This window comes from Gobius niger (genome assembly GCF_951799975.1).
Source record: "Gobius niger genome assembly, chromosome: 4".
Classification (NCBI taxonomy): domain Eukaryota; kingdom Metazoa; phylum Chordata; class Actinopteri; order Gobiiformes; family Gobiidae; genus Gobius; species Gobius niger.
The window spans coordinates 20,195,992-20,221,624 of NC_136855.1; the positions used below are offsets into that span (position 1 = coordinate 20,195,992).

Consider the following 25,633-nt stretch of genomic DNA (forward strand, 5'->3'; position numbering starts at 1 on the left):
ACAGCTACACTACACACACTCAAAAAAGAAATTGGAAGAAATGCCGTACAATATAAAATTTGCAATACATTTATGAATTATAGCGTGTCATTTGTGCACGTTGTGTCAGGGTGGATAATTTGTAGTGAGTGACTGCATCTTAAAGTTGATAATTGTAGGAAAAAGACAATTGAGGATAACTCTCTCACCTCCTCTTGTAAAGCTGTTAGTGAAAGGAATATCCAAATGGACAGGGGCCATCTTTGGTAACCTGGACGTCCTCCTTTCAGTGGCTGCAAAAGCACAGTTTTTCATTTTAATACAGAGAAAGTAACAAAATGAGAACACAAAAATATGGAATAATAAAGATGTCCTGAACAATATATATAAAATGTATCCGATCTACATTAGTACCCAAACCAGTGTGAGAGGAGATTTATGGGTAAGGTGCTGACCCAAGGTTGTCGTGTTATTTTTACGTAACCTTTTTATTGTACACAGTTCCTTCCACATCTTACCAAACACAGAGAAATGAGATTAGTGTCTGCGGAAAGTCTGTCATTTTCAATAGGGGGCACATGCAGTAGCCTCTGTCATTGTCAATGTACAAAAATAACTGCACAGTTGAGTCTGCAGTTCTTCTCACCACCCCAAGAAACACACTAGTGGCCTCTTGTCCACGGCAAACAACCTTACTTTTGTTCCCACGGAGCAGTAACAAACTATTATCTTTATCATCAATTCAAGTCAAGGGAAAGCAGGCCCATGTCAAAGTTTAAGTTCATGTTGCTGATCAGACATACTGTACCTGGAGAAATTCCAACAAGCGAGCGGTTAGAGAGAGTATTATTGCCATTCATCTTGAAGTAGATTGGAATGGAGTCAAGGATTGCTTGGAGATATTTCTCTTGTTCAAGGCTACTGGATGACTCTGATGATGAGGTTGGAGCTGCCACATGGAAACAGACAGTTAGTTTGACAGTCAGGTAGCTGACTTTACTTTCATCAGTGGTTCTCAAACTTTTTACTCAAAAGGTACGTACAGTATCTCATGAGATGGACCGAGACTGGAGTAAACCAGGTCTAAGTTGGCACTCAGCTGTGCCTAAGTTTGATTTAAACAAAGTGAAAACCAGGAAAACTCTCAAAGGCTACAATGGCCAATGATCTGGCGTGCTGAATGCCACCAGAAGAAGACAGAGCACCACTAGGGGTACAAATACTACAGTTTGCGAACCACTGACCAATATGTGGTGTACAATGCTCACTTGAGGAGGAAGGATTTTGTGATTTGAAGAGTCCTACAACACTTTTGCCATGGAAGCCTCCAGATCGAAGCAGGACGGCTTTGGTGCGTGGATGTTTCCAACACACCACTGGGAGGCGATTGTGTCTGTAACAGCGTGCCACTTTATGTAAACTGCTGTCCTGCACAGCCTGGGGAACCACCAACAATCCTGGGTAACTAAAGCAAACGCAAGATAACAAAGTGATACAGATGGCAATACCCAACCCTATCAAATAGATATTTATATTTCAAAATCAGTTTACAGTTTATCACTTGCGATTCATAATGCTCTAAAGTTAAGGGTTTCAGGTTTTACACATTATAAATTCCAATGTGGATAGCTTATTTAGTCTTTGCGTGCTACCATTCAAATTACGATTACTACAATTTTGAATGAAAACCTTACAGTCACTTCATTATAGTTTTTGCTGAATGCTTTACCTTCGACACACAGAGTAGAGTCTGTTCACGGCTGTTATCTTGAACTGCTCTCCTGATTTTGTGCGGGACGAACTGGCAGTGATGGTGCCTAACCCCAGCCGCTGATAGTCGCGGAAACAGGATTGTTCAACCAGCTGTTCCATTGTCGACTTCTCTGAAGTTCGTAAAGTGCTACTCGGAGGTGGCTCTCCATCATCAGATACTGAAATACACAAAAAGTTTTAAAAAAAATATTGACATTTAGCTCCAGTCTCATTTAATATATTTTGTTAATTTGTAAAAAACAAACTTGAAATGTCATCGTCATCATTCCAGGTCATTCTGCTACTTCGATCATTTTTCTTCAGAGTTGACTGACTGCCTCTTCCCATTGTAATCTTTCCTGCTCTTTTTGCTCCTTTGACAATAGTCTTGGATAGTGTTCTGTAAATTAAAAAGACAACACTTTTTACACACTCTAAAAATCACCACCATGATGTTTTGAAGAGCTGAGGAAGTCAATACCGAAAGCCAGTCGGCCTTTCTTTTTGTTTGGGAAGGATTATCTGTGGCACTGTCTGTCCAGCAGCAAAAGCAAATGAGGTAAAAATGGATTGAGGGTAACGGATCCTCTGAAGGTGCTTCCTGAAGAGTTCAACCATCTCTGAGGTCACCTCTTCATCAAATGCAACTTTTATCAACTGCAAAAAAGTTAAGATAACATTTAATTTGAGATTAAAATGGTGCGATACAAGTTATAGACTAAACCACTACCCATAAAGACTTAAAACATCTATTGAAATAATGTCATGTATACTCATATTATAACTTATGTACAAAACTCAAAAATGAATTTGACTTTATTTGACAAACAACAAGAGACAAACATGGGAAATAACATGTGATAAAGGCCACAGTTCAGCCTCAGAGCCAGGATGTTTTGGGTCAGAGCATTTCTGGACAGACAAGGATTGTGAAAACAGCCTGAGGTGAGTGGCTGAATGGCATGAAGTGACAGAAACACTGAATAAAAGCAATGCTTGCGATGTACCTGGAAGGATGCAGAGCGGATCTGCAAACCCTCTTGCATGTTTTGTTGCAGCTGATTTTGGATGCTTATCTTCTTTTCTTTGGTCATCGTGGACACTGGAAAAGCTCTGATCACTGCCTGCTCTCCAACTATAAAACAAAGACAAAATGTGCATGTTTACACGATTTCACATATAGAAGTAGGTCTTGCAACAAGTTGTAGATTTTTTTTGAGAATTTTTTTAAATAAAGGCAAACCATTTAAATTACTGCATTGATACTTTGAATTTTGCAGCACATACAATTTTGAGGATATAGTAATACATTTCATGCAATTAGGGAAACAAATCACCATAAAAATGATGATCTTGTGATCGATTGTGGTAAGCACTAATTATTAGCTTTAAAATAAGGGTACATGAATTAATGATGAATTTATGCATTAACATTATATCATTAACATCATGCATGACGTCATGTATCATGATTAACGTTCGTAAGGCTCACGTTAACACATACAAAAGTGTCCATTAACATACAGACACTACTTTTTTTTTTCAGAATAAAAATGTATGAATTGTGCTCAAAAGTTTACATACTCATAGTTAGTGGTTGTGTGAAGCCATTTATTGTGAAACAACTGAGTTTGCTGTTTTTAAACCATAATGAAAAGAGAAAGTACCAAAATGACCCTGATTGAAAGTTTACATACCCTGGTGATCTTGGCCTGATAATACGCACACAAGTGGACACAAAGGGGTTGGAATGGCTGCTAAAGTTAACCATCCTCACCTGTGACCTGTTTGCTTGTAATCAGTGTGTGTGAATAAAAGGTCAGTGAGTTTTTGGGCTCCTGACAGATCCTTGCATGTGTCATCCAGTGCTGGACTGACATTTCTGGTTTCTGAGTCATGGGGAAAGCAAAAGCATTGTCAGAGGATCTGCAAGAAAAGGTAGTTGAACTGTATAAAACAGGACAGGGATAAAAAAAAATTAAAAAAAAAGATATCCAAGGCACTTAGAAAGCCAATCAGCAGTGTTCAAACTCTAATTAAGAAGTGAAAAATTAGGGATTCTGTTGAAACCAAACTACAGTCAGGTCGACCAACAAAAACAACTGCCATGAAAATTGTTTGTGATGTAGAGAAAAACTCACAAAAAACTTTTGATGAAATACAGGACTCTTTGAAAAATAAAGTGGTGTAGCTGTTTCGAGATGCACAATAAGGTGGCACTTGGGCTGCATGGCCAAGTCACCAGAAGAAAGTAATTACTGCACAAATGCCACAAAGTATCCGCTTACAATATGCCAAACAGCAGAGAGACAAGCCTCAACATTTCTGAAACAATGTCATTTGGAATGATGAAACAAAAATTGGCATTTTTGGCCATAACCATAAACGTTACATTTGGAGGAGTCAACAAGGCCTGTGATGTACGGTGAATCATTCCTACAGTGAATCACGGAGGTGGATCACTGATGTTTTGGGGATGTGTGAGCTACAGGGAACTTGGTCAAAATTGATTCCAGGATGAATGCAAAGAATACTAAGGGAATACCTTGGGGATCATCAGCCTGGACATTGGACGTTCCAACATGACAACGATCTAAAGCACAAGGCCATGTCGACTTCTCATTGGCTACAGCAGAATAAAATTTTGGAGTGGCCATCTCAGTCTCATGGCCTCAATATTATTAAGCCACTCTGGGGAGATCTCAAACGTGCAGTTCAATCAAGACAGCCCAGAAATTTACAGGAACGGGAGGCTTCATTCTTTGAAAAAGAATACAGCTTTTGAGCAACATTCATTATGAACTAATTAATTCAAACACATTCATTATGAACTAAGGAGGAGTTAGATTTTGCTAGTTTAAGCAAAGCTTGGTCCTTGTACCCATTTGTATTTTCTGCCACAGAAATCATCATGATCATGGTTAATTACTCAGCTGAGCTCACAACCTTAATTAACTGTATAAATTCATGAGCATTTATTCATGAAAAGTCATGTTAGTGCATGATGAAGTCCTGGTTAATTCATGCATGAATTCATCATGAATTGTGCATTAACAGTATCCTTATTATAAAGCGTTTCCGGTTGTATGTGTCTCCTTTTATTGTTTTTTATGACCAGAGAGCAGTGAACAGAATTGCCCATTGGGATGAATAAAGTTGTTTTGATTTGATTTGGGTCCTGTATCAAACGAGGAATTAGTTAATTACTTACCAAGTGGATCATGGGGAATGCCTTTGAAGATGATGCGGTAGGTGGTGAGGAACAAGGCGCCCTCTGCTGGCAGGATGTGTGGACCCCCCAACATGCCCCCCGTGGCCTCCTCACGGCCGTCCGGATCCAGGAGCACCCGCAGCCCTTCTGACACCAGCTCCTCTCCAGGAAGCAGCGCAGGACGCAGAATCTTTGGCTGAGGAAGGAACACAGATAATGGCTCACGGACAGCAGTATATGGACAAACTGTACCTGTGTTTGGAAACTGACGTAATCGCTAAGAGGAAAACATGTACACAACTATGTGTATGTAAAATTAGTAGTAATGTTATACATATCACAGTACATCCATGCTTTAGCCAAAAACTGTTAACATAGAACACCGTAAAGAAGAGCAACCACAGCAACCCCCAAAAAATGGGAACTGCAGCCTTTTATTTAAACACTTTCTCTGAAAATACAACAATTCTATTTTACATATACACTCAACCAAACAAATGCTTAAGTTGTTGGTGACATTACAGAAGATAATTTATTACGTTCATTACAAGATTAAATTTTATTTGTTTCTTTAATACTTTGTGACCTTTGGAAAATGGCCAGCGGAACAGAAATGCTCTATCCAGGTTAAATTTTTGGAAAAGAATGTATTGATCATTGTTGCTAAAGAATCATGTGAATCATGTGTGTTACTACAACAGTTTTACAACAGGAAAAAAATGAAGAAGAAATTCGATAGCTGACAGTGTTTTGCATAATGACCAAAGCAAGGTGTGGACATTCATGTTCACCTCATTCAAGTGTACAAGTGCTACTTCACTCCCAAAATAAAGCAGGACCCACAACTATTATTTCTACCACATATAGTGGCACAGACTTTTAGTATTTGGCATGCTACTTGCAGCGAGCAGTCCAGGTCATGCGCTGTCCAACATATTAATGTGAGAAGTTAGCCACAAAATACACCAGACATCGTCCCAGACTGCTCACCAAGCCCTCCAAGTCGCTCCCAAGACAATGCTGGCATGATGCTTGTCTGTGTGCTTAAGTGTGCGCGAGAGGAATTACCTAAAACTGGCAGAAAAGTAACAGTAGTCCAAAAGCCAACTGGCATAATTCAAATGACGGAAAATCCTGCAGACACCTGGGAGATGAATTTCAGGAGTGTTTGACGCAATGTTCTCAGTTTAGATGGAGGAGAGATTTTACATTTTACAAAAATTTTACCATTAAGGAAAAAGACACCTTTTTGAGTTTGATATGCAAGTTTACTAGGTGTAGTTTTCATATTGGATTACATTTATTAAACATTTAAATATAAGCAGTGTAAAGTACACCTACCTTTTGTATGGGGGGTAGCCTCCTGCTCTCTCTATGAACTGCTTCAAGAGCTTCCATCTGCATTGCTACAATGCCTATGGGTCAGAAGTAGAGGTCAATCACCACATGTACACACAGTACAAGTAAAACAGCATGCACTGAGCTTACGAGTATATTTCATGTACCATGGCAAAAAACACTCATGCTGTTATTAATTATTTACTTTGCTGTAGATTTTGCGTACAAAAACACTTTCTCTAGGAGCAGTCATGATTTTACCTGGGATCATGCTGTGCAGGCTCTTAATGTGGTCCTGTGTAACCCCACTCTCCGTGCACACCTTGTCGATGAAACGTGCTATAAACCTGACCACAGAGTTAGCCACGTCACTGCTCTCAGAGTCCTCAAAGCCACTTTCGGTGTCAAAACTCTCGGCCACGCTGCCAGCAATGCTGTAAACAGAGGCATAAATGAGGAATGATAAATATGAAAGGCTAAACCAGTGTGTTAAAGAAGACAGGCCAGTGTACTGGGACTTGTGTGTTGACTTAAAAGAACTTTAGGACGGTCTGAGAGTAAAGAGCAGTAAAACGCAGAGTGATTTGCAGCCCCATAGCGCAAAGCACTGAGGCCTGTATCAATCACCAAGTCTGTTAGCCAATAACAATGTTTTACATGAGGCGCTGATAGTGATGCAAGGTCTCCGCTGTGGATCCATAAATAGACCGTGATGCGATCCAAATGTGTTCTTAAACAAACAAATTTGAGGCAAAAATAGAACATGTGCGAGGAAACAAATACTTGGCAACAACATTTCCGTCATTTCTCCATAGCATTCTTGCAGTGTTTTAACATCTTGACTAGATAAGGCAGAGCATTGTCCCTTTACTTCTGTTACAGAACAGACCTTTGGTTGTTAAATGGTTTTAAATGGTTAATAAAAACACTATCGTCCCATTCAACCAACCAGGCTTTTTGTGGTAATATAAGTTCAACAGATGGACTTTCACTGAACAGTGTAAAGTTGAATTTGGCGAGGGAAGGATCATGGAAACATCAACTTACTCCATTTCCACCCACTAATCAGCACCAGGAACAACAAATCCCAAATCATGAAACTCAAGAGCTAGGCTTTAACCAAGTGAGACTGATTATTCTACCTTTTATTTAATGAAAAATGAATTCATGCTTAAACAACGACCTAATGTAAAAAACAAAATGAGTCTGTCTGATAATCGCATCCATCCATTGATAAATGGTCACAACATGTTGCATAGCATGTGTTTATTTCATTGGAGAGAAGGGCATAAGGATTTTGAAAGATGCTAACCTGTTTGTGACAATGCTGTTGCTGCCGCTCTCCCAGTCTGCGACCGGGGCAGTGCGCAGCAGCTTGTTCTTGCTAGTGTCCAGGGGCACCAGCAGGTAAACCATGAGGCTGGCATAGTGGATGGCTTGGCTGAAGACTGTGCTCTCCTCGTTCTTCACCAACTCATGCTGCTTCTCCTTACTCAGGTTGGGCCAACACCTGAGCTGCTCTGCCGCTAAATCCATGGCCGTCTGATCTTCCTCATCTTTCACCACTGAAGAAATAGGCACAGCCTCCTGGACAGATCAGTTACACCAGAGCAGCGTTAAAACACCAAAAAGACAGACTTTGGAATCCTCACGAGAGGTGTTTTAGACAGAGGATGCCGTTTTTGTTTGGGCAGTGCTATAGCAAAATGGTCCATAAAGCCGTGCAATTTGCAGAAGACCATTTTGTAGAACATTTGCATTGAAAAAAATTGAATTGACTTGATATTTCCTTGTCTAAAACAAAACTGAACCTAAAAGCAGGGTTGGCACAGTTAACCCTGCCCCACAATGAGCCAACACAGACTGAATGGAAATGGCTGCAAAAGCTCTTCGCAGGATTATTGTTTATTTCTGTCTTACCTTAAGCTTTGCAATGACGCTGCCTTTTTCAGGTGTATTTAGGTACAAAGCTCGGATTTGGCCCTGAACCTCGCTGTAAAAAGTGGCTTCCCAGAACTGCTGGTTGGTCCAAATAGGATGGTCCTGTATGCAAGTGTAGGCAAACTGGTTCACCCCAGGAGCCAGTTTCTGCAAAACACAAGTACAGTATACAATATTATGTAACAGATTACTTATTTTTCAAACAGACCACCCAAATGACAATGGGACTTTAAGAGAAAGCTATTTGTTATCTTTTGGAGGATCCAGGAGGTGGGCGACATGATTTGTGAGCTGTAACAGAATGGCCTAAATACCAGAAAAACTAAGGGAAACAAAAGCAACTGTGTATTCACTTAATGGGGTGACAGACCACCCCTCGTCTACTGAACATATAAAGCAGAGGCAGTTGTTTTGATTTCTTTGTGTTAAAGAGTTAAGCACCTGCTGCCTGAAAAACAGCTCCAAAAGGGAACATGCAGTCCTCTCGGGCCAAAGGCATTTAAGTTGATCCATACTGTATACACAAAATCACACAGAGCTATTCATGGAAAATTACCCAATCACACTTTTAGAGTAAAAGGCTAAGTGTGGCAATAAATAACTGAAATTAACGTGAGACTGTCCCTAAGTCATATGTCAAAAGCAGATTTAGATTTAGAAATGGATTAAAACTAGCTGGTGCAGTATATCTCTCTCTCTCTATGAAGTTGGTGTTTGTACATTGTCCCTTATATAAAGATTCAAGTAAAGTAAAATATTTCCAGCTTAGTACATGACATGGTACTTTCAATCATCACTTTTACTTACTGGCTTTATGGCAATGTCGATAATAATTTCATGATTCATTATGCATCCAAATACGATACACTATATTTCATCTTTGGGTGTACATATACCTATGTGATGTTTCTTCATTGGTGAAAGAAACACAGATGAAGTGTTTCTTTGGTGTTTCTAAAGGTGAAAGTACAGTAGATTGTACATTCAGACAGGTTTTAATACTCCCCACATACTCACTGATGACTGACTCGAACCTCCAATCCCAGGTTGAAAGAAAGTGATGCTTTAAAGCTGAAGTAAGTAATTCATGCCCCTAGAGGCCACAAGCGCCACTTCAGGTGTCGTTGCATGTTGCGTTTTCTTTTTTTTTTACTCATTCATTGTCTGTAAGAGTAAATACTACACTGACAGAAAAGACAAAAGGAGAGAGGGATATTGTACATTGTGCCACAACTCATTAACACTTGTACTACACCCAGAGGGACTACAAAAAGGATTTATTAAGGTAAACAAGTTACTTAGTTCTTTAAAGTAGCCTGTGGCCATCGCTTAGAAAAAAAAAAAGAGTCCGAGTGAGGCATGGTGTAATGCCAGAGCGCAAAATCCTCTGCTTCCAATTTGCAGTGTCCTCTCATCTCATGTAACCTGCTTCACTCAGCAATTAGGCTTCTAAGCTCTTACAAGACAAACTTGATTTATCCCACTGTGAGTTAAACACAGTCTACCCGCAGGCCCCCCCATCCCGCCACGTGGAAAATATTCTACCACTATAACATCGCCATTCGCCATGGGTGTCTGTCCAGCCCTCAACCAGCCAACTAACTGCGTCAAGTCTGAAGCTGAAGATTTCACAGAGCACCCACCGTCAGCATGAAAGTCTAGTCTACAGCCTGCGTTTATGAACACAAGATCAGGCCCAATGTGTCCGAAAGGCTCAGTGCTTCCAACACATTTCTCCTAAGACTACGGTGGATGTGATGATTATCCTTATTCCTCTATTAAAGGGAAACACTTGAAAGAGCGTCACATCTGCAGCCAGCGCTAAATCAGAAAGTAAATCAGTGCACATTATTATGCGGCAGATGCTGTGACAAAGAAAGAGAAACACACAAAAAAAACACTATCTTGAACCAAGGGAAAGAATCAGACCAAGTAAATGACCAATAAAAAAAATATGTAATGAATCCGAAAAAGTCTTGTGATGTTGTGATGTAGATGCAACAGATGCAGATGTGAGTGAAGGAGCGGAGATTGTCCATTCCCTCAGCCTATACTCCATCTGACTGTTTTTGTTTTCGCTTCAGATACACTATGTTCAGGTCAGAATGACCCAGGTCATCTCTTCCTTATATGATAAATCGAAGAAAGCATACAAAAACATGTGCTCAGACGTACAGATGGAGAGAGGGAGGAAGGCACAGGAGAGGGGTAAAGCATTGTTGGAATGTAATAAAGTACAACTACTTTCTACTTATATATTTGGAATTGTCAGGGATATTGAGTTGGTGTTCGTTGTCATGTTTTGTTCAATACCCCATCATTAGTTCCCACCACAATAATACATATTTCATACTCATAGGAGCAGCAGGTATACCAATTCCAATCCTGTTCAAGTTTTGCATATGCACAGTACCTGTGTGCATTCTTTCAATTAATTTGTATTAAAAGATTTTAAATTTTTTAATGGAACAATGTTTTATATAGTATTAACGCGTTAGAGCTACTTTTATAAGACCTAGAGTACTCCATAATGAGACAGAACTAACCACTGCTGAAGATGAGGAATGCAAAGCAATGCTTTGGGGAAGATGGTCAGAAACATGGGGGGAAATTAAGTATAATGGATTGGTCTGGGGGAATGACAGTTAAACATGACTTTACGTGTTTGAACTTTGGGATCAAATCATAAAAGCGAACAGTAAAGCCTCTGCCCATCTATAGACCACTCACCCTATATGTCAAAGCTGGTGGAAGGAAAAACTGCGTCATTACTGGAGAGAACTCTAATCTCATCCAGTTCTTTTGTAGGCATTCGGTGCCCAGACCTCATGTCTGATAAGTCCCTAGCCTGGAGGCAACAACATTATTTACAAATGTTTAGAAGCATTCACAGCATTCCTAAGTTGTTTTGGTCCTCTGTGGGATGGCATGTCTGACCTGTGTGTAATCCATCTGATGACTTTCGTCAGCAAGCCAGCATAATGTGTGGAAAGGTACCAGCGTTTGGAAACTTGACTACCCTTTTTATTCAAACAATATATTTACACTTTCAGTCAAGCTAAACAAACTATAGGGAAAACATTAGCAAGATCCAATAACCAAAACCCCCCATAAGATTCATGGCCAATCTCAATGAAGAACAACACTATGTACAAGACACACAAATGTTCTCCAATAGAGTAAACATGGTTAGATATAACTCAAGTGTCGGACATCTCCGTGGGTCATGGAATACGTCATATCCGCGAAGAGGCACGCCAATTTGATACAGCTAATCACCAAGTCCAAACTGATATATAAACTATGGCTCAAAGAATGCTAACAATGGGGATTTTGTGTTGTGTAAGTGAGTCTCAGCTATGTTTGGATTACTACAGAGACACTCAACCTGGTGACACATTCAAATGTAATGAACATGGCAGAAAAGAGCAAAGGGTAGAAAAACAATGACCCAGATGTCAGCAACACCTGCTTATCTCACGATACGCATTCATTCAGCAAAGATAATCAGTACCAGAGCACTGTCCAGATTAGACAGTCGTGACAAAGTTTCATCTCTAACAAAGGGCCACTGTGCAAAGGTTAATTGACTTATGTGTAAACTTTTACTTTGCAAAATCAGCTCTATGTAAATCTTAGAGTCAAAACAATATTTTTGTATGTTCCCAGGGTCAAAGAGAGAGCAATGATTTAATATACATTACAATGTACAAGGGGTCAAAAACATCAGCCATTTAGATTCTCCTTATGAGAGGCTGTAAAACTAATACTGTCACTTCAAAAGTAGGGATGGGACCAGACACATGCGTTCCCATGTTCTCTGACCCATGAGGGACAAGACCACTTTCAGTTGCTATGGAAACAGCAAAATGGTCAACATTGTAGGATCCTAAAACGTTTATAGACTGACAGATCAACTTCAACAAAGGATTGTACAAAAATAGAAGAGATAATAGATTATAGGAGATCCTTTACAATCTTATTTTGTAAGGTGGTTCAAATTGCTAAGTAAAGAGCTAAACTATTTTTATTGCTCTTATGAGTTGTATACCTAACTATTATTTCCATAAAGGTTTAGATCAAGTACCGGTAAAATTAGACTTGCTTGTGGTGTGAATCGGTCCTGATTAAGCTGATCTAACATTGTTGCTCACATCCTTTTTGTAATCTTCAACATAATGTTTGCCAAATAGACTTGAAACAAACAAAAACAAAGAAGTGGGAAAACGGAGTAAAGGCGAGGAACAGAACATCTGCAGTGGCCTCAAAGAAACACTTTTCAGAAATTCATATCCATGCACTGTGTCTGCTCAAATTCAAGGGCCGGTTGATCATTTGTCAAGGCTGCATGAATGTTTGGAATTGCTGTAGCTCTCTAGTTGCAAGGTAACGGCTTCAATACCAGTGGCTGAGTGGTAGTTACGTAAGATTTTATATTATAGCAGCCATGGGAGGTAGAAGAGACTGAAAGATGAATATGCCACATTTGAACATTGTAAGCGCCTAAGAAAAAAAAAACTGCCACGTATCTGCACTCAATTATTGTACATATTATCCCTGCACATACTGTTCTTTAAAGGGGCTAGATGCAAGTTAGCCATTTTATACTCACTACTGCCACCTCAGGTCACATGTGTAACTGCACCTTCTATATTAAGCTTGTGCATGACGGCAATTCAGACCCGAAGTAGAACTTTTTGAGTGACAGTACAGGATTTTAGAGGCAGTTGTGGTGAACAGGTCTGGGTTCATTCTACACATAAGGACATTGCTGGAACATGTAGGGGGAGGAAAAAACTTAATTTTAACATTTTTAAACTCTGTATAGTCCCTTTAAAGCCACACCGTGTAGAATTTTACCCAATAAATAATATTGAAATACAATCATTTATTTTATGACAGATATTTAAAAATACCTCATAAATGTACAAACAAACATTTATGAGGCTCACCCCTCCTAAGATATGACTGTAAACTTTACTGGGAGTGGGTACGTCTCCAGCTCGTCTCCATGGAGATGTGACGAAAGGCAGTAGAATTTGAGATTTAAACAGGTTAGGTTCTCATCCAAATCCATTTTTTTATTACACACTGCAGTAACAGCATTTTCTGTGTCATTAGGAGCATGTTTTGTTTTGCCGCAACAGTTTAGTCCAAAATGTTACGCAGTGTACCTTTAAATCATGACATTAGAGCTGTATTTCAATGTTTGTTTATTTGACATTAAAAAGACATTTGTCAATTCTGTGTGAAGACACTGTGACTGTCGTTGTTTAGCGATCACACTATGCCACCAGCTTTAAAACTCACCGTATGATTATTGGAAAACAGTGATTATAAACTAGTTTGACCATATTTTCCTTTTAAAGAAAAAGCAATAAAAAAAACTGCCCCACCTAAGTCGCATTGTTGCAGACCAGTCTTTGAAGCAAAATAGCTCTCTGCTATTTTTGTTCCATAAAAGTAGCTCACAGGCTAAAACAGGTTGGATACTCCTGATCTACAGTGTCACCAGTTAGACAGTAAGCTTCATTCATTTATTTAGCTACGCAATTAAACAATTTCCTGGACCCATTGACAGAGTTGATGTGAACCATGATGAGTTTGAGAATCATTTTGAACCGGTCTCAAAACTTACCCTATAAAATGCAGTTGACAGGGGCAGTAGGGCAGCAGCCACCGTGAACTCTTCTGAGCTCGAGCAATCCTGTGGATCAAACATAAAACATGGAAGAAATGGTTAGGCTTTGAAGTTTTTATCTGCAAAAAAAAAAAAAAAATGCTTAGACATTTAGAGCAAATTCATCTCCAGTACACTATCTGTTACATAAAGTTGCACAGCCCTGGTAAATGTTAGAAAAGTCTCCCAAAACCACTGTGTCTGCTTGGTGCTCGTTTACATGTGCTTTCAATCAGGTTATATAATCTCTGCCTTGACACAATTGTTGAAGAACTTCTGCCACCAATTTATTGGTAATCTTCGGCTAAGCATTCTTGAATTAAAAGAGAAGTCTAATTCACAATGACCATCCAATCTTTGAGGCAAGACAAAGGGTTCATTATCAAAGAAGACACAATGATTCAATAGACAAACGTCAATATATCTTCTTACAAAACCAACAGTATTTGAAAATAACTGGTTTCGATATCTCCAAGCGTTCTTTGTTCTGGGACAGCTGTAGGGTCAGGGAGGCAGTACTACATAGCACAATGGTTCTCAAACTGTGGTACGTGCACCATTGGAGGTACTTGGGCTTCGTGGGGTGGTATTTAAGAGTCATCTCCAATTTTAACTTTATTAAAATTATTAAAAATGACATTCTATGCTTTAGTGATGGATTTAAGTTGGCTAGTTTTCTGGTTTAGTCATGGCTTACACCCAGATTTGATGTAGGTACTTGAAAGGTCAAACATTTTATGAAGTGAGACTTTAAAGCAGTTCTAAGTAACTCATGCCCCTAGAGCCCATAAGCGCCACTGCAGGTGTTGTAGCATGTTACGTTTTTCACTCAAACTTGGATGTAAATACTGTTTAAGTGGTGCTAGCCCGCAGTTAGCTTCTTCTTCGGGATTCCATTAGTGTGTATTGGGGGCTCCGGGTTGGAACAGAGAAAGCTGCAAGTGTGGTTTTCTGGCCAGAGCCTTGACCCTTGTATTACCCCCAGAGGGACTAGGAAAAGGATATATTAAGTTACTTAGCACTGCTTTAAGAACCACTGCAATAGCAATTTCTACAGAATTGTTTTTAAGAAAAACGTGTGTATATAGATCTTTAAACAGTAGACAACAGGCAAAAAAAATAATAAAAAGGGCTAAGACTGGAACTGGTTGATTTGTGTTGACTAATTTAACATTGCCTTTAAGTAAAAATGCTGCTGATGTCCTGATGCCCTGATGTCCTTGACTTGAAATATCTGGTCAAATGCAATCTTTGGCTTTTTTGAGGTTCAAACTAAATGTCCTCTGGCAATGCTCATTTACAAAGCTCAACAAACAAATCCCGACAAAGCCTTCCAGCCATAAGTACCAATTTCCTGTGGATAATGCAGAATTGCGTGGTTTCTAGTATTTTCTCATTTTCATCATTCTCTGGGCTCGCTTTAAGTAAAGCTTTGTTTGGGCCCCTAAAACCTTTTAGTCTGATGCCATGTGCGCAGAACGCTGTTGTGTGTTTGAGTCCCAGCTATGAACATTTGCAGAATGTCTCTCTCTGCTCCTCACCCCCTTTCACCCTGTGCCTTTTTTTCCCTAACCTGTTTTTTTTCTATACATTTTTTCACTCTTGTTTTAAGGGCAGAGAGTTGTGCAGAAGTACAATGCCAATCTTTTTCATTTCAATACCTCAGTCATTATTAGGTAGATTTCCATACAAACACTTTTGTGTAACTTTATTGTGTCTTAACTATTGCAAACAGTCACGGAGACTAATGCCGCAGCTCAGTCAAAGCCTATTAAGCCTTCAATAGCCCAACAGTGAGAGTTTGTTATAAATCAATATTGTTTTTTGGCGATCCCAAAGTTAGCCCGCCGGGAAACATCCTGACTCTTGAGATTAGCCAGCACGCCACTGGATTGACTGAAAAGGAAGACATTTGTTTTGAATTGTTTCATTATCAAGAGCTTGGATCATTGGTCATTTTCCATCTGGTTTCTGTAATACATTATGATTTGGTCTATTTATCCACATATTAACCACAGTTAATTTATTTTGTCATCATCGACCTGCCCAGGGACTACAGGTAAATTAACATTCATGTAACAAACAGAGCTCATTCATGTTTAGTCGACTAAAACTATGATGAAACATAGTAGTCAACAATAAGCTTGAGAGAGATAGAAAGGAATGTTTGACTTGTGATAGTGGTCTATAATGAGACCTCTTTTACCACTATCCACTGTAAAAAAAAAAAAAAAAAAAAAAAACGACAACGACAACAAAAAACAACAACTGAAGAATGTGCAGACACGAAAATGCAAAACACAAGCTCAGTTCCAGATGAAAGCCTGTCCCCGCTCTCCTCGCCCCCCATGGCCTACGCAACGTATCAGGATTTTCCCCTGCAGTTGTTTGGACTGCATTGTTTACAAGCATCCTTAAAAATGTGGCAAGTCACAGGGTCAGACTTGAAGGATAAAAGTGGAGCCACAAAAGTATTTCAAAGTAGCACAATTAAAAACAGATACAAAATGGGGGGGGCGGAAAAGAGTTTCTGGGTATGTGCTGTTAATACCATGAAAAGGGAAGCTAAGCACTTTTTACAACTGACACAGCGGTTAATGTCGCCGAAAATAAACGTAACAATTTTATGACACTGATTGAAATTAATACCAATGTTTTAAGCTGTCTTTACTACTAGGAAAGCTGAAAATGAAATGCTGCAATCAAAGTAAAGTACAAACAAACAGACTTCTATAAATGTCACATGGCCTGTTGGTGTTTGTGAGCATCCTGCTGCGTGCTTTTCCTCCAATTATTCACGGTTTCTTTCAATATTTTACCCTCGATTCAAGGACTTTCTAGGAACAATGTCAGACACACCAGTGAGTGACTAACGCGGCTCTCTGACTTTGAACACGTAGACTGATAAACAACCAGTATAAATGCAACACCTAAAGTAATATAAACCACAGGCAGCTTTCCTGATTAGTCAACATTCAGCCTTCCTGGAAGCAGAAAGAGGAAATTACATCATAGCTCGCTTTACTGGGCATATGTATCTGCTTTTTGAACAAATAACAAACATTGCAATACAATAAAATGGATTTACTGCTGATGTTTACATGAACTGGCACAAATTCTAAAGGAATAGAAAAATTGTGAGTAAAATGTAAAGAAAGAGGCAGTTAATTAAGTTTAACATTATTAGTTCATTGAAAGAGTCTGTAAAGTCTTGTTTAATAGTCCCCTCTGAACCCTGCAGGTTAGACAATATTTATAAGAAATGAAATGTAGATTGTTAGGATAATATAATATTGTTGCAGTCGTCCAAATCAAACAGATTCTTGTGGCAACACAAATAGAAAATCTGCTGTTAGCATCCAAAACTCAATGCATATGCAGCAGTAGCTTTCCATGAGCCCCATGCCCAAAACCCCTCTTAGAGTAAATGACCACTTAGAGCTTTCACCATGAGGCCCGAGACCATGAGAGAGCATAGCACAGAGGACTCATAATCCTATCGGACAGGAAATGGTTGAGATGCCAGGACACATCCACAGCAGGACGCATTCCCCCACATGGTTTGCGCAAGTCCCCCCCTGCCCCCCCACCAACAACAAAAAAAAAAAAATGTGAGAAGACGCATGCACACACTAACGCTAGTCAGTAATAAGATGGACCAATTTTATGAGTGGTCCACCACTTTGACTAATTTATGGCTGGCTGATAAGCATTTCAAAAGTACAGGAAGAACACATCATTGTAATCCAGGCATACCAATACCATTGCAACAAATGTATTTTTAGGTCTGACATGCAACGAAAAAGTTGCATGTGAGAACGAAAAGCACATTAACAAGTAGTGACAAGGTACAGAATCACCTCATGTTAACCTCTGGCCTATTGTACATTTCTCAATGCACTGCAGGCATCGTGCTGCACGCTTCATCATTCAGAGACACAGTCACCAGTGTCTGGTTCATGACACTGAGCTGTCACTTAGCCTCAAGCAAACCGTTAACTATAAATGTTGTATCATGAAAGATAATGATATGGTTATTGTAATGGAACGCATCACATGTGCCAGCAGTACTAATGAGGCATCATGTTGTCACAGTTTTAAAGAAAAATCTACATTTCTGAGAGAAAAGGTCACTTTGGCTCCATCAGACATGGAGATATCTCACATGAAGCCAACCACACAGAGCTGCTGGCACACACACACTCGCTGATATCATTTTATGGGTTCTTATCAGGCCCAGTGCTGAAACAAATTGGAGAGTGCACAATATGAAAGTAATTACTGTCAAGCAATTTACCATTTATGTTGCTTTTACAGCTCATTTGAAACAAATTTGTTGCAGTAACATTCAAGTTGAAAGCCATGAGTAAACTGTTGAAAAAGTTAACCATGATACAATATTTATAGGTAAGAGATTCATTTTACTACAGTGATGAGACATTGTCCCTCAAATGTTCAATGTTGCACATTGAGTGATCTACAACTTTAGTAAAAAAAAATAGTAAAAACATAAAACGGGTTGAAATAACATTTCTCTGAATTATTTGAGCCATTATTTATCATGTCTCACTGCTCTGTTCATTAGTGCATATATTGAAAATATGCTAGACAATATGTTTTGCGCTTTAAACAAACATATGTACATCGTGATTGGCTTTGATTTGTGTTGTTTCATAACTGTGGAACAAATGACACATCAAATGGCCTTGCGTGTCCTACTCTGGGGCAGATGGTGGGATTAATTGGCGCTCCATCATCTTGAAGGCGGAGGAGAGGAATGATTGGAATCCAAAGTCACTCCATAAAAGCTGCACTTTGTGAAGACTTTGTAAAAGTATCAAAATGCCCTGGAACAGGCTGATGCCATGTAGTAAAACCTAAGGAACCACCAATAAAGAGCGGTTTGCGCTGGTTCAGTAAAGCCTCTGTGGCTCTTTACGGGTTGCACAAAAACACATGGTTACTCCATTTGACAAGCAGCTCAAGAATGAGGGCACCAAGCAGACTATGGACCATGGTTATACACATTAAGATGCAAGAGTTCACCTGGAGAGCACAGTTCATCATTCGAATGGTGTAGTCGAACTGTTGATGGTCGAGTATTGCACGGTTCTGTTGGACGTGAAGACTCAGCTCTTCAGTCAGACACTGACGAGCCATTTTTCCTTTGAGGGCGCGCAGCGCAGCGGGCAGAGTCTGTGTGAGGAGAGATGATTTGAGAAAATGTACAAAGGTTACATGCAATTTAATGAGCAATCATGTCATTTAGAAAATATACTACATAGATTGTATCTATCTTCTTGTAACTTGAAGCCCTTTGAATTACCTTATGTATGATTGTGCTCTACATATAAACTTGCCTTGCCTACATGATTATACAAGACAACACACATTATATGTTATACACATCTGTACACGTTTTGTTTCTTTGTGTTTTGGGAATTAGTTATTACTGTTAAGTATAATTAAATTTGTCAGCCCTGCTATGGTTATATTAAATTCCTTCATTTGCAGAAAGAGATCAATGATGTCGTGTGTAAAGCGCTATTTGCACCGACCATTTGCCCGTGCAGGATTTACAGCCTCATGGGGGGCTGAGAGGATGTATGCGATATGCATTCTTACATTAACACAGAAATGCCGGACGAGGTTATATAACGGCTAAATAAAGCAGATGGCAAACATAAAAAAAAAAGATGGTAAAAAACAAGTGTGATTTCACACATTTAAACAATAGTCATTATAGATTAAATTTAAGAATGGATATGGACAGTAGTTCGTGAGTATACACTGTATCTACTAATAAGATTATCAAAGCCAATAATTATTCTTTCAGGGGCTCTACTGCAGGTGTTTCTAACTGGGAGATGTTAAAAACAAAAAAACATGTGGACAGATGTGCAAGGACGGGCTTACAAAATATAGCACAACAGGCCCAGTGTGTTATATAAACTCTGCCTTTAGCTAATGATCACCCCCTCCAAAAGGTTGATTAGCTGCATTGTAATGGCTAATGAGACATTACCTTCTCCGTCTCCAGGGTCTTGTTCTCAAAGATGAAGGAAATGCAGTTCCTCACCACCTCCAGCCTGCGGGCGCTGTTAAACACAGAGCCACACTTCCCCATAATGGACACTGCAAATGGGGAAATGTAAGACCGCTAGCACAGATTTTCAAAAGGCTGTGGTTGTTTGTCACGGTGTTCGTACCAACGGGGGGCCCAGCGGGAACCACGCACTTCCTCTCTGGGCGTGTAAAGACAGGTGCATTGCTGTGCTTGGCCACACCCTCCTGAAGCAGCATCTCCACCTTCTCATCGTCCAGCAGAGGGAAGGGCACCTGATGTACACGTAGGTGTGAGCCCTCTGATGGTCGAGGCACTTTCTGAAAAGCCATGTGTGGGTTTGGGTTTTCCTACAAGAGGCAAAGTGAAATCCAATGAATCGACTTTGACAAGATGCTGTACGTTTTGTATTTAGGAGAACTGAGTGAGTCTCACGTTTCTATACAGCTGCTCAGATAATTCCCTGATTCTTTTCTGCAGCTTGGCAGGATTGATCTCCTCTTCCTTAAAGTTTTCAATTTCTAAGGCCACCAGCTGAAACAAAAATTAATTTACCAATAATAATGACTAAATATCTATGAACATAGTAGTTAAAAATAACAGTGTAAAAAGTCTTAATTATGTACTGTACCTCATCAAAGAGATCACAGGCTCGGTAAGGCGGACCTCTCTCTGAGACAAAGCCAGCGAAGGCCATGCCATCCAAAACCTTGGCCAGAAAATCATTCTCAATGAGGCCCCGCTGGCCCAGGAAGGCAGTCTGGGTAATGTCAGAACAACATGAGTTACAATCTCACACAGATGGGAGCAATATAATGTAGATCATATGGATATGCTGTCAATTGAAAGCAAATACTGTATGCCATTTTTAGATCACGATTTGAAAAATCTCTCTCCATGGGGTTTTGAGAACAACATATTTTATCATTGAAAACATAGACACTTCTTCAGCTCGGTCAAGAGAGAAATAAATCTCGGCATAAATGAGAGCGTAGATATAAATCTCATTCATCTTATGTATAATCATTTCTGCTTGTGGCGAGGACAGATAAAATACACTTCAATCCTTCATCCACTCAGAATTTGCAGGCGAACAAGCATTTGTTTATAATGTGATCCATGTGGGGTCCACAGAGGATGATGTGCCGAGGGGTTACCACGGAGACAACACAGACACGAACAAACAAAAACCCAGCACCAAACAAAAATGTAAACCTAATACGTTTCATATGGCTCCAAGCCGGGCTTTGACCAAGGTTAGAGGACTGTGGACTGAACTTTGCATAAACAAAAGGATAGCCTCATAAGACGGTCACGGATGTGCTACAGAACATTTCTGCTCTCTATACAACACTGACAGGTTTATCTGTATGCAAGTCCTCCAGCTGGACTCGAGCAACACATTCTTGGCTAACTGGACAAATCCTTTTGTTTGCACAGCAAAAATGAGCAAAATTAAAAATCATGCTGTGGGCAAACTTGAAGTCTCAGTTTCTTTACCTTGTGAAAGTGAATAACGGGTTCAGAGTGGATACGGATGAGCTGCAGGCAGGACCTGTAGCCCTGGAAGAGCTGAGCGAACAGCCTGAGAAAGACAGCCCTCACCTCCTTGTCCTAAAACACACACAGCACTCATCAAACAGGTATGCCGCAGAGACGCACAGATTAATTAATTACGCACGCGGCTTTTATTTGCCTTTACGGTAACAAGCCTCTGTGGGGTAGTACATAAACATTGTGCACTGCTTGTGAGGGGATACGATTACAGCTTACTGAGATAACATGAAGCATGAGCTCCACTTACCAATAGCTTAATGTTTGAGGGTGCAGTGCGGGAGGGAGGGAATGCATTGTCTGCTATCTCCAAATCAGGGTGCAAAACCTAACAAAACACAGAAATTCATTTAATCAAAGCATTCCTTAATCAAACACTAAAACCTCTCAATATAATAAAGGTAGTAATTGCTTACATTTGTTGCACTTTACAAGACTGAGTTAACAATTTCAGTAAGTGCTACACTGTAGTTAATAGTCTTTTATTTACTCCACATTTGGTGGTGGTAAGCTACTACCCTGTAGCCACAGCTGCCCTAAGGTAGACTGACTGAAGCAAGGCTACCAATCTGCACCATCTGCCTCTCCGACCACCACCAACTACTCACACACACACACTACATTCACCAATAGGTCAGGAGAGAGAAGGCTTGCCCAAGGACAACAACAATCTGCACCAGATTTGCTTATCCGTTTGGACCAGTGGACGAACACTGTGCAACATAGTGCAAACAATACGTGTGTTTACCAGGGACAGTGCAGTCTGCGTTTGGTGTAACAGCGGTTCAGGGAGTAGAGATAAGTGGATACACTCAGGAATCTTTATTGTTCCTCCATCCAGGTCAGCAATAATGACATCCAACTGCGAAGTACAATTTAAACAGGGACAGGTTAAGCGGTTTGATCGCAGCTGGAGTCATTACAGTGAGGACAAACTCTACCCAAACCAACTAAATCAACAAACCACATTATCTTACCAGAAACCAGGAATGTCATGGGGTAACATCACTTCGAGTAAGCACAATGTGTTTAAATGAGTCACCAGTATTTACAGAGTAATGTTGCACTAACCAGATCCTGGATTTCAGTCTGAAACATGGAGTGGACACCAATGATGAAAGGAGTGGGTGAACTCAACACCTCTAGGAGCCGGGAGGGCAGGATAGGGATGTATGGATAGCTGTTGGCGACACAGGCACAGTTTTGATTCATCTTAAAGCAGAACAAAGTAACTCATACCCCTAGAGGCTATAAGCGCCACTGCAGGTGACGCGTTGCGTTTATTTTTTACTCATTCATTGTGTAAATACTACACTGACTTATTATACGGCTCTTCACAATGCAAGTAGAACGCTCCATTGATTTGAATGGAGAACCTTCAGGGCGAAACAAGACCCCTCCGCTTTGTGTCGGGATCCGGTTCGCCCTTTTGGTACTTATTTTCCCGATAATGACCAGCGTTCTATACATTATCCCTTACAGAAAAGACAAAGGGAGAGTAAAGTGGCACTAGCTCGCAGTTAGCTTTGCCCGTTAGCCTGTTAGTTTCTTCATCGTGATTCTATTTGTGTGTATTGCGCCTCTGACCCCGGAGGCAGGGAAGTTGCAAGGGTGGTTTTCTGGCCAGAGACAACAGAGGAAGATGAAACACCCCCAATCATCCCAACAACTTGTATTAACTACGAAAAGGATTTATTAAGGTAAACAAGTTACTTAGTTCTTCTTTAATAAACACAAAACGAAGCAATCCAGCACAGCATTATCGTCCACAAAGTCCAACCCTCCCCTTCTACTAAGCATAATCTGCCAGATGAGGCTACTTTGTCTTAATAAAGATGCTCATATACCATTGTATAACAGAGGGAGGTTGACCCTGTATCTGACACAAATCAAATTGATGTGTAAATTTTAGGTAAATGCAGGCATGATCGATTTTAAGATAAAGAACATCTAAATAAGTTACAGACAAGAAATATTTTCAGTGAAATAATGCTTAAAAAAGTGATAACTCTGCCCATGTGTTGCTCAAGGAAATAGATAATATCAAAGATGAGGCTTTGGGAACTTAAGGTCAAGGCTATATTTGCTTGACAGGTGCGTTTTACAGGAAAAATCCCGACACAATGGTTTAGGTTAATCATCAGTCAAGTCACAGGTCATTGAATCACAGAGCTAAAAGGTGTTGGTGGAAAGTCACATGAGATGTCATCTGCAGCCAGCCTTGAGAAAGGGACACTTACCTGTATTTGAGGGGAAACATGAGGGCTTCCAGGGCACGGCACGCCTCGCCGAGCCGCTGGTAACTAGTGGAGTGAAACAAGACTTTGTGCTCGGTCAGAACCGCACAGAACAAGCTTAAGACATTGTGGATTCCTGGAATGGAAACAAAGAATGAGGAAAATAAGAGCCCAGTTATGTTAATGTCTCCTTCATTAGCTCAGGCTTTATGCAGCACAATTATTTAGAAATAAGTACCAATACAGATAAATATCAACACAGATAGAAAAAAAATGTTTTTAAACTTTAGTCCTGTAGAATCATCAAGAAAATGTAGATTCTAATAATATAAATATTATTTCAAATGTCTGTATGATAATGAAACTGAATTCTAAGTTTCCAGTTCCTGTTATTGTTTTCTATCAAGACACTGACAGAGTGATTAATCATACACTGCAGATAAAGAGAGAGGAACAGCAGCAGACAGATGAGCGCCACTGGGGGCGCTGGGCCGGGATGTTTTGCCACATTTTAGTGATAAACAGGAAACTGATCTCGAGCATGAATAAAATGTTAAGCGAACATGCCTGTGTCAGAATGAACGAGCCGAGCATGTTGATATAATTCAGCACAGCTGCTCCAGATGCTGTGAAACACTATTTTTGGAAACACATTTTCTGTGAAGTAAAACAGTGTTTCCCTTTAGAAATACAGGGCTACTGCCCATTGTAACATCTTGGGCTGAGGTGTATGCCTTATCACTTTTCTAAGCCCTCAATGAAAAATTACAGCGGTTCAACTAGGACATAAGCAAAAACAACACGGCACGGCTGGTGATGGCCAGTTTTATCTTTCCCCTGGGGGACAAACTTCCTGTTGAGTGCGACATGCTAAACACACATTCCTCTGCCGTGACTGAGTGACCTGAGCTCAAAGATGTGTCGACCTGCATGTGTACAACCCTGTACGCCATATAAGGATATAAGGATGCGCTAATGAGGGAGTTAGCAAGCCCACGAAATGCCTACGTGCGGCCAATCGGCTGACCTATTATGAAGCCTCATGTAGATCTGCACACACAGCATCATTTCGGAAATAAGTAAGTCTGTTGATCTGGAGATTCTAAATACATTAATGATTTGATTTTGTGGCTAATGTTTGGCACTTGGATCACAATTGTGTCTGTATTTTGATAATACTGAGGTTGAGAAGAGATTAATTCAAATGGAAAACACTGAACATCCAGTTTGGTACAGTCTGCCATTTATCTTGAGGATCAAGGCACTACAAATGCAGGCTCACATGTTGTACACACTCAGGACTATAATTCAGCCAGAAAGACTCAACTAAATTACACATTTTACAATAGAGAATTTAACTCTGATAAGCTCTAGTTCTGGGACTACTTGAATCTCAAAAATCCACCACACACACAACAGGGCGAGTAAAAACACACCAGTGATGCCTCATCCTGTGCCTTCTTTGTAATTTGCAGAGCATCTTACTTCAACATAATGCAATGCAATGCAATACAAATGAACAGACAGCATGAAGAGAAACAAGCACTGATTGGACAAATGTCAACAACATACTCAGCCTTAGAAAATAATTCATCTTCAATTCATTGCAAAATTGACAAAGTTAATAGCCATGTGTTTTGTTAGAAAGAGACAGAATGTTAGGGATAGGGAATAGGTCATTATTGTAAAACATGGTGAAATTACCTAGCTGCTGGAAAAGCATTGCAACACTTTTGCATGTGACAGGCAGTGTGTCATTGAGAGGCGTCTGGATGAGCTGCCGGTCTCCTGCTCCGAGGCTGAACAACTTCTGTACGAAAAGAAAATGGAAGGCAAAACATGAAATCCATTCAAACCTTTCCCCACATACCAGTCTG

The 25,633-nt window shown here is 40.0% G+C and overlaps 1 protein-coding gene across 2 annotated transcripts in view; it reads right to left on the reverse strand.

Annotated features, from left to right (window-relative positions):
* sbf2 (SET binding factor 2) overlaps positions 1–25,633 on the reverse strand; it is a 67,540-nt gene that overhangs the window by 10,663 nt on the left and 31,244 nt on the right. For both annotated transcript variants that reach the window (XM_079554869.1, XM_079554868.1), the window contains exons 6-29: positions 25,461–25,566; positions 23,760–23,892; positions 22,591–22,699; positions 22,268–22,381; positions 21,770–21,847; positions 21,466–21,579; positions 20,597–20,725; positions 20,401–20,499; positions 20,111–20,315; positions 19,927–20,036; positions 18,948–19,097; positions 13,860–13,928; positions 8,201–8,368; positions 7,593–7,867; positions 6,542–6,714; positions 6,284–6,357; positions 4,943–5,138; positions 2,739–2,866; positions 2,213–2,388; positions 1,998–2,131; positions 1,709–1,910; positions 1,248–1,444; positions 788–928; positions 189–272 (exon numbers count right to left, since the gene is read on the reverse strand). In XM_079554869.1, the coding sequence (XP_079410995.1) occupies positions 189–272; positions 788–928; positions 1,248–1,444; positions 1,709–1,910; positions 1,998–2,131; positions 2,213–2,388; positions 2,739–2,866; positions 4,943–5,138; positions 6,284–6,357; positions 6,542–6,714; positions 7,593–7,867; positions 8,201–8,368; positions 13,860–13,928; positions 18,948–19,097; positions 19,927–20,036; positions 20,111–20,315; positions 20,401–20,499; positions 20,597–20,725; positions 21,466–21,579; positions 21,770–21,847; positions 22,268–22,381; positions 22,591–22,699; positions 23,760–23,892; positions 25,461–25,566 (3,364 nt within the window). The remainder of the gene's footprint in view (positions 1–188; positions 273–787; positions 929–1,247; positions 1,445–1,708; positions 1,911–1,997; positions 2,132–2,212; positions 2,389–2,738; positions 2,867–4,942; positions 5,139–6,283; positions 6,358–6,541; positions 6,715–7,592; positions 7,868–8,200; positions 8,369–13,859; positions 13,929–18,947; positions 19,098–19,926; positions 20,037–20,110; positions 20,316–20,400; positions 20,500–20,596; positions 20,726–21,465; positions 21,580–21,769; positions 21,848–22,267; positions 22,382–22,590; positions 22,700–23,759; positions 23,893–25,460; positions 25,567–25,633) is intronic.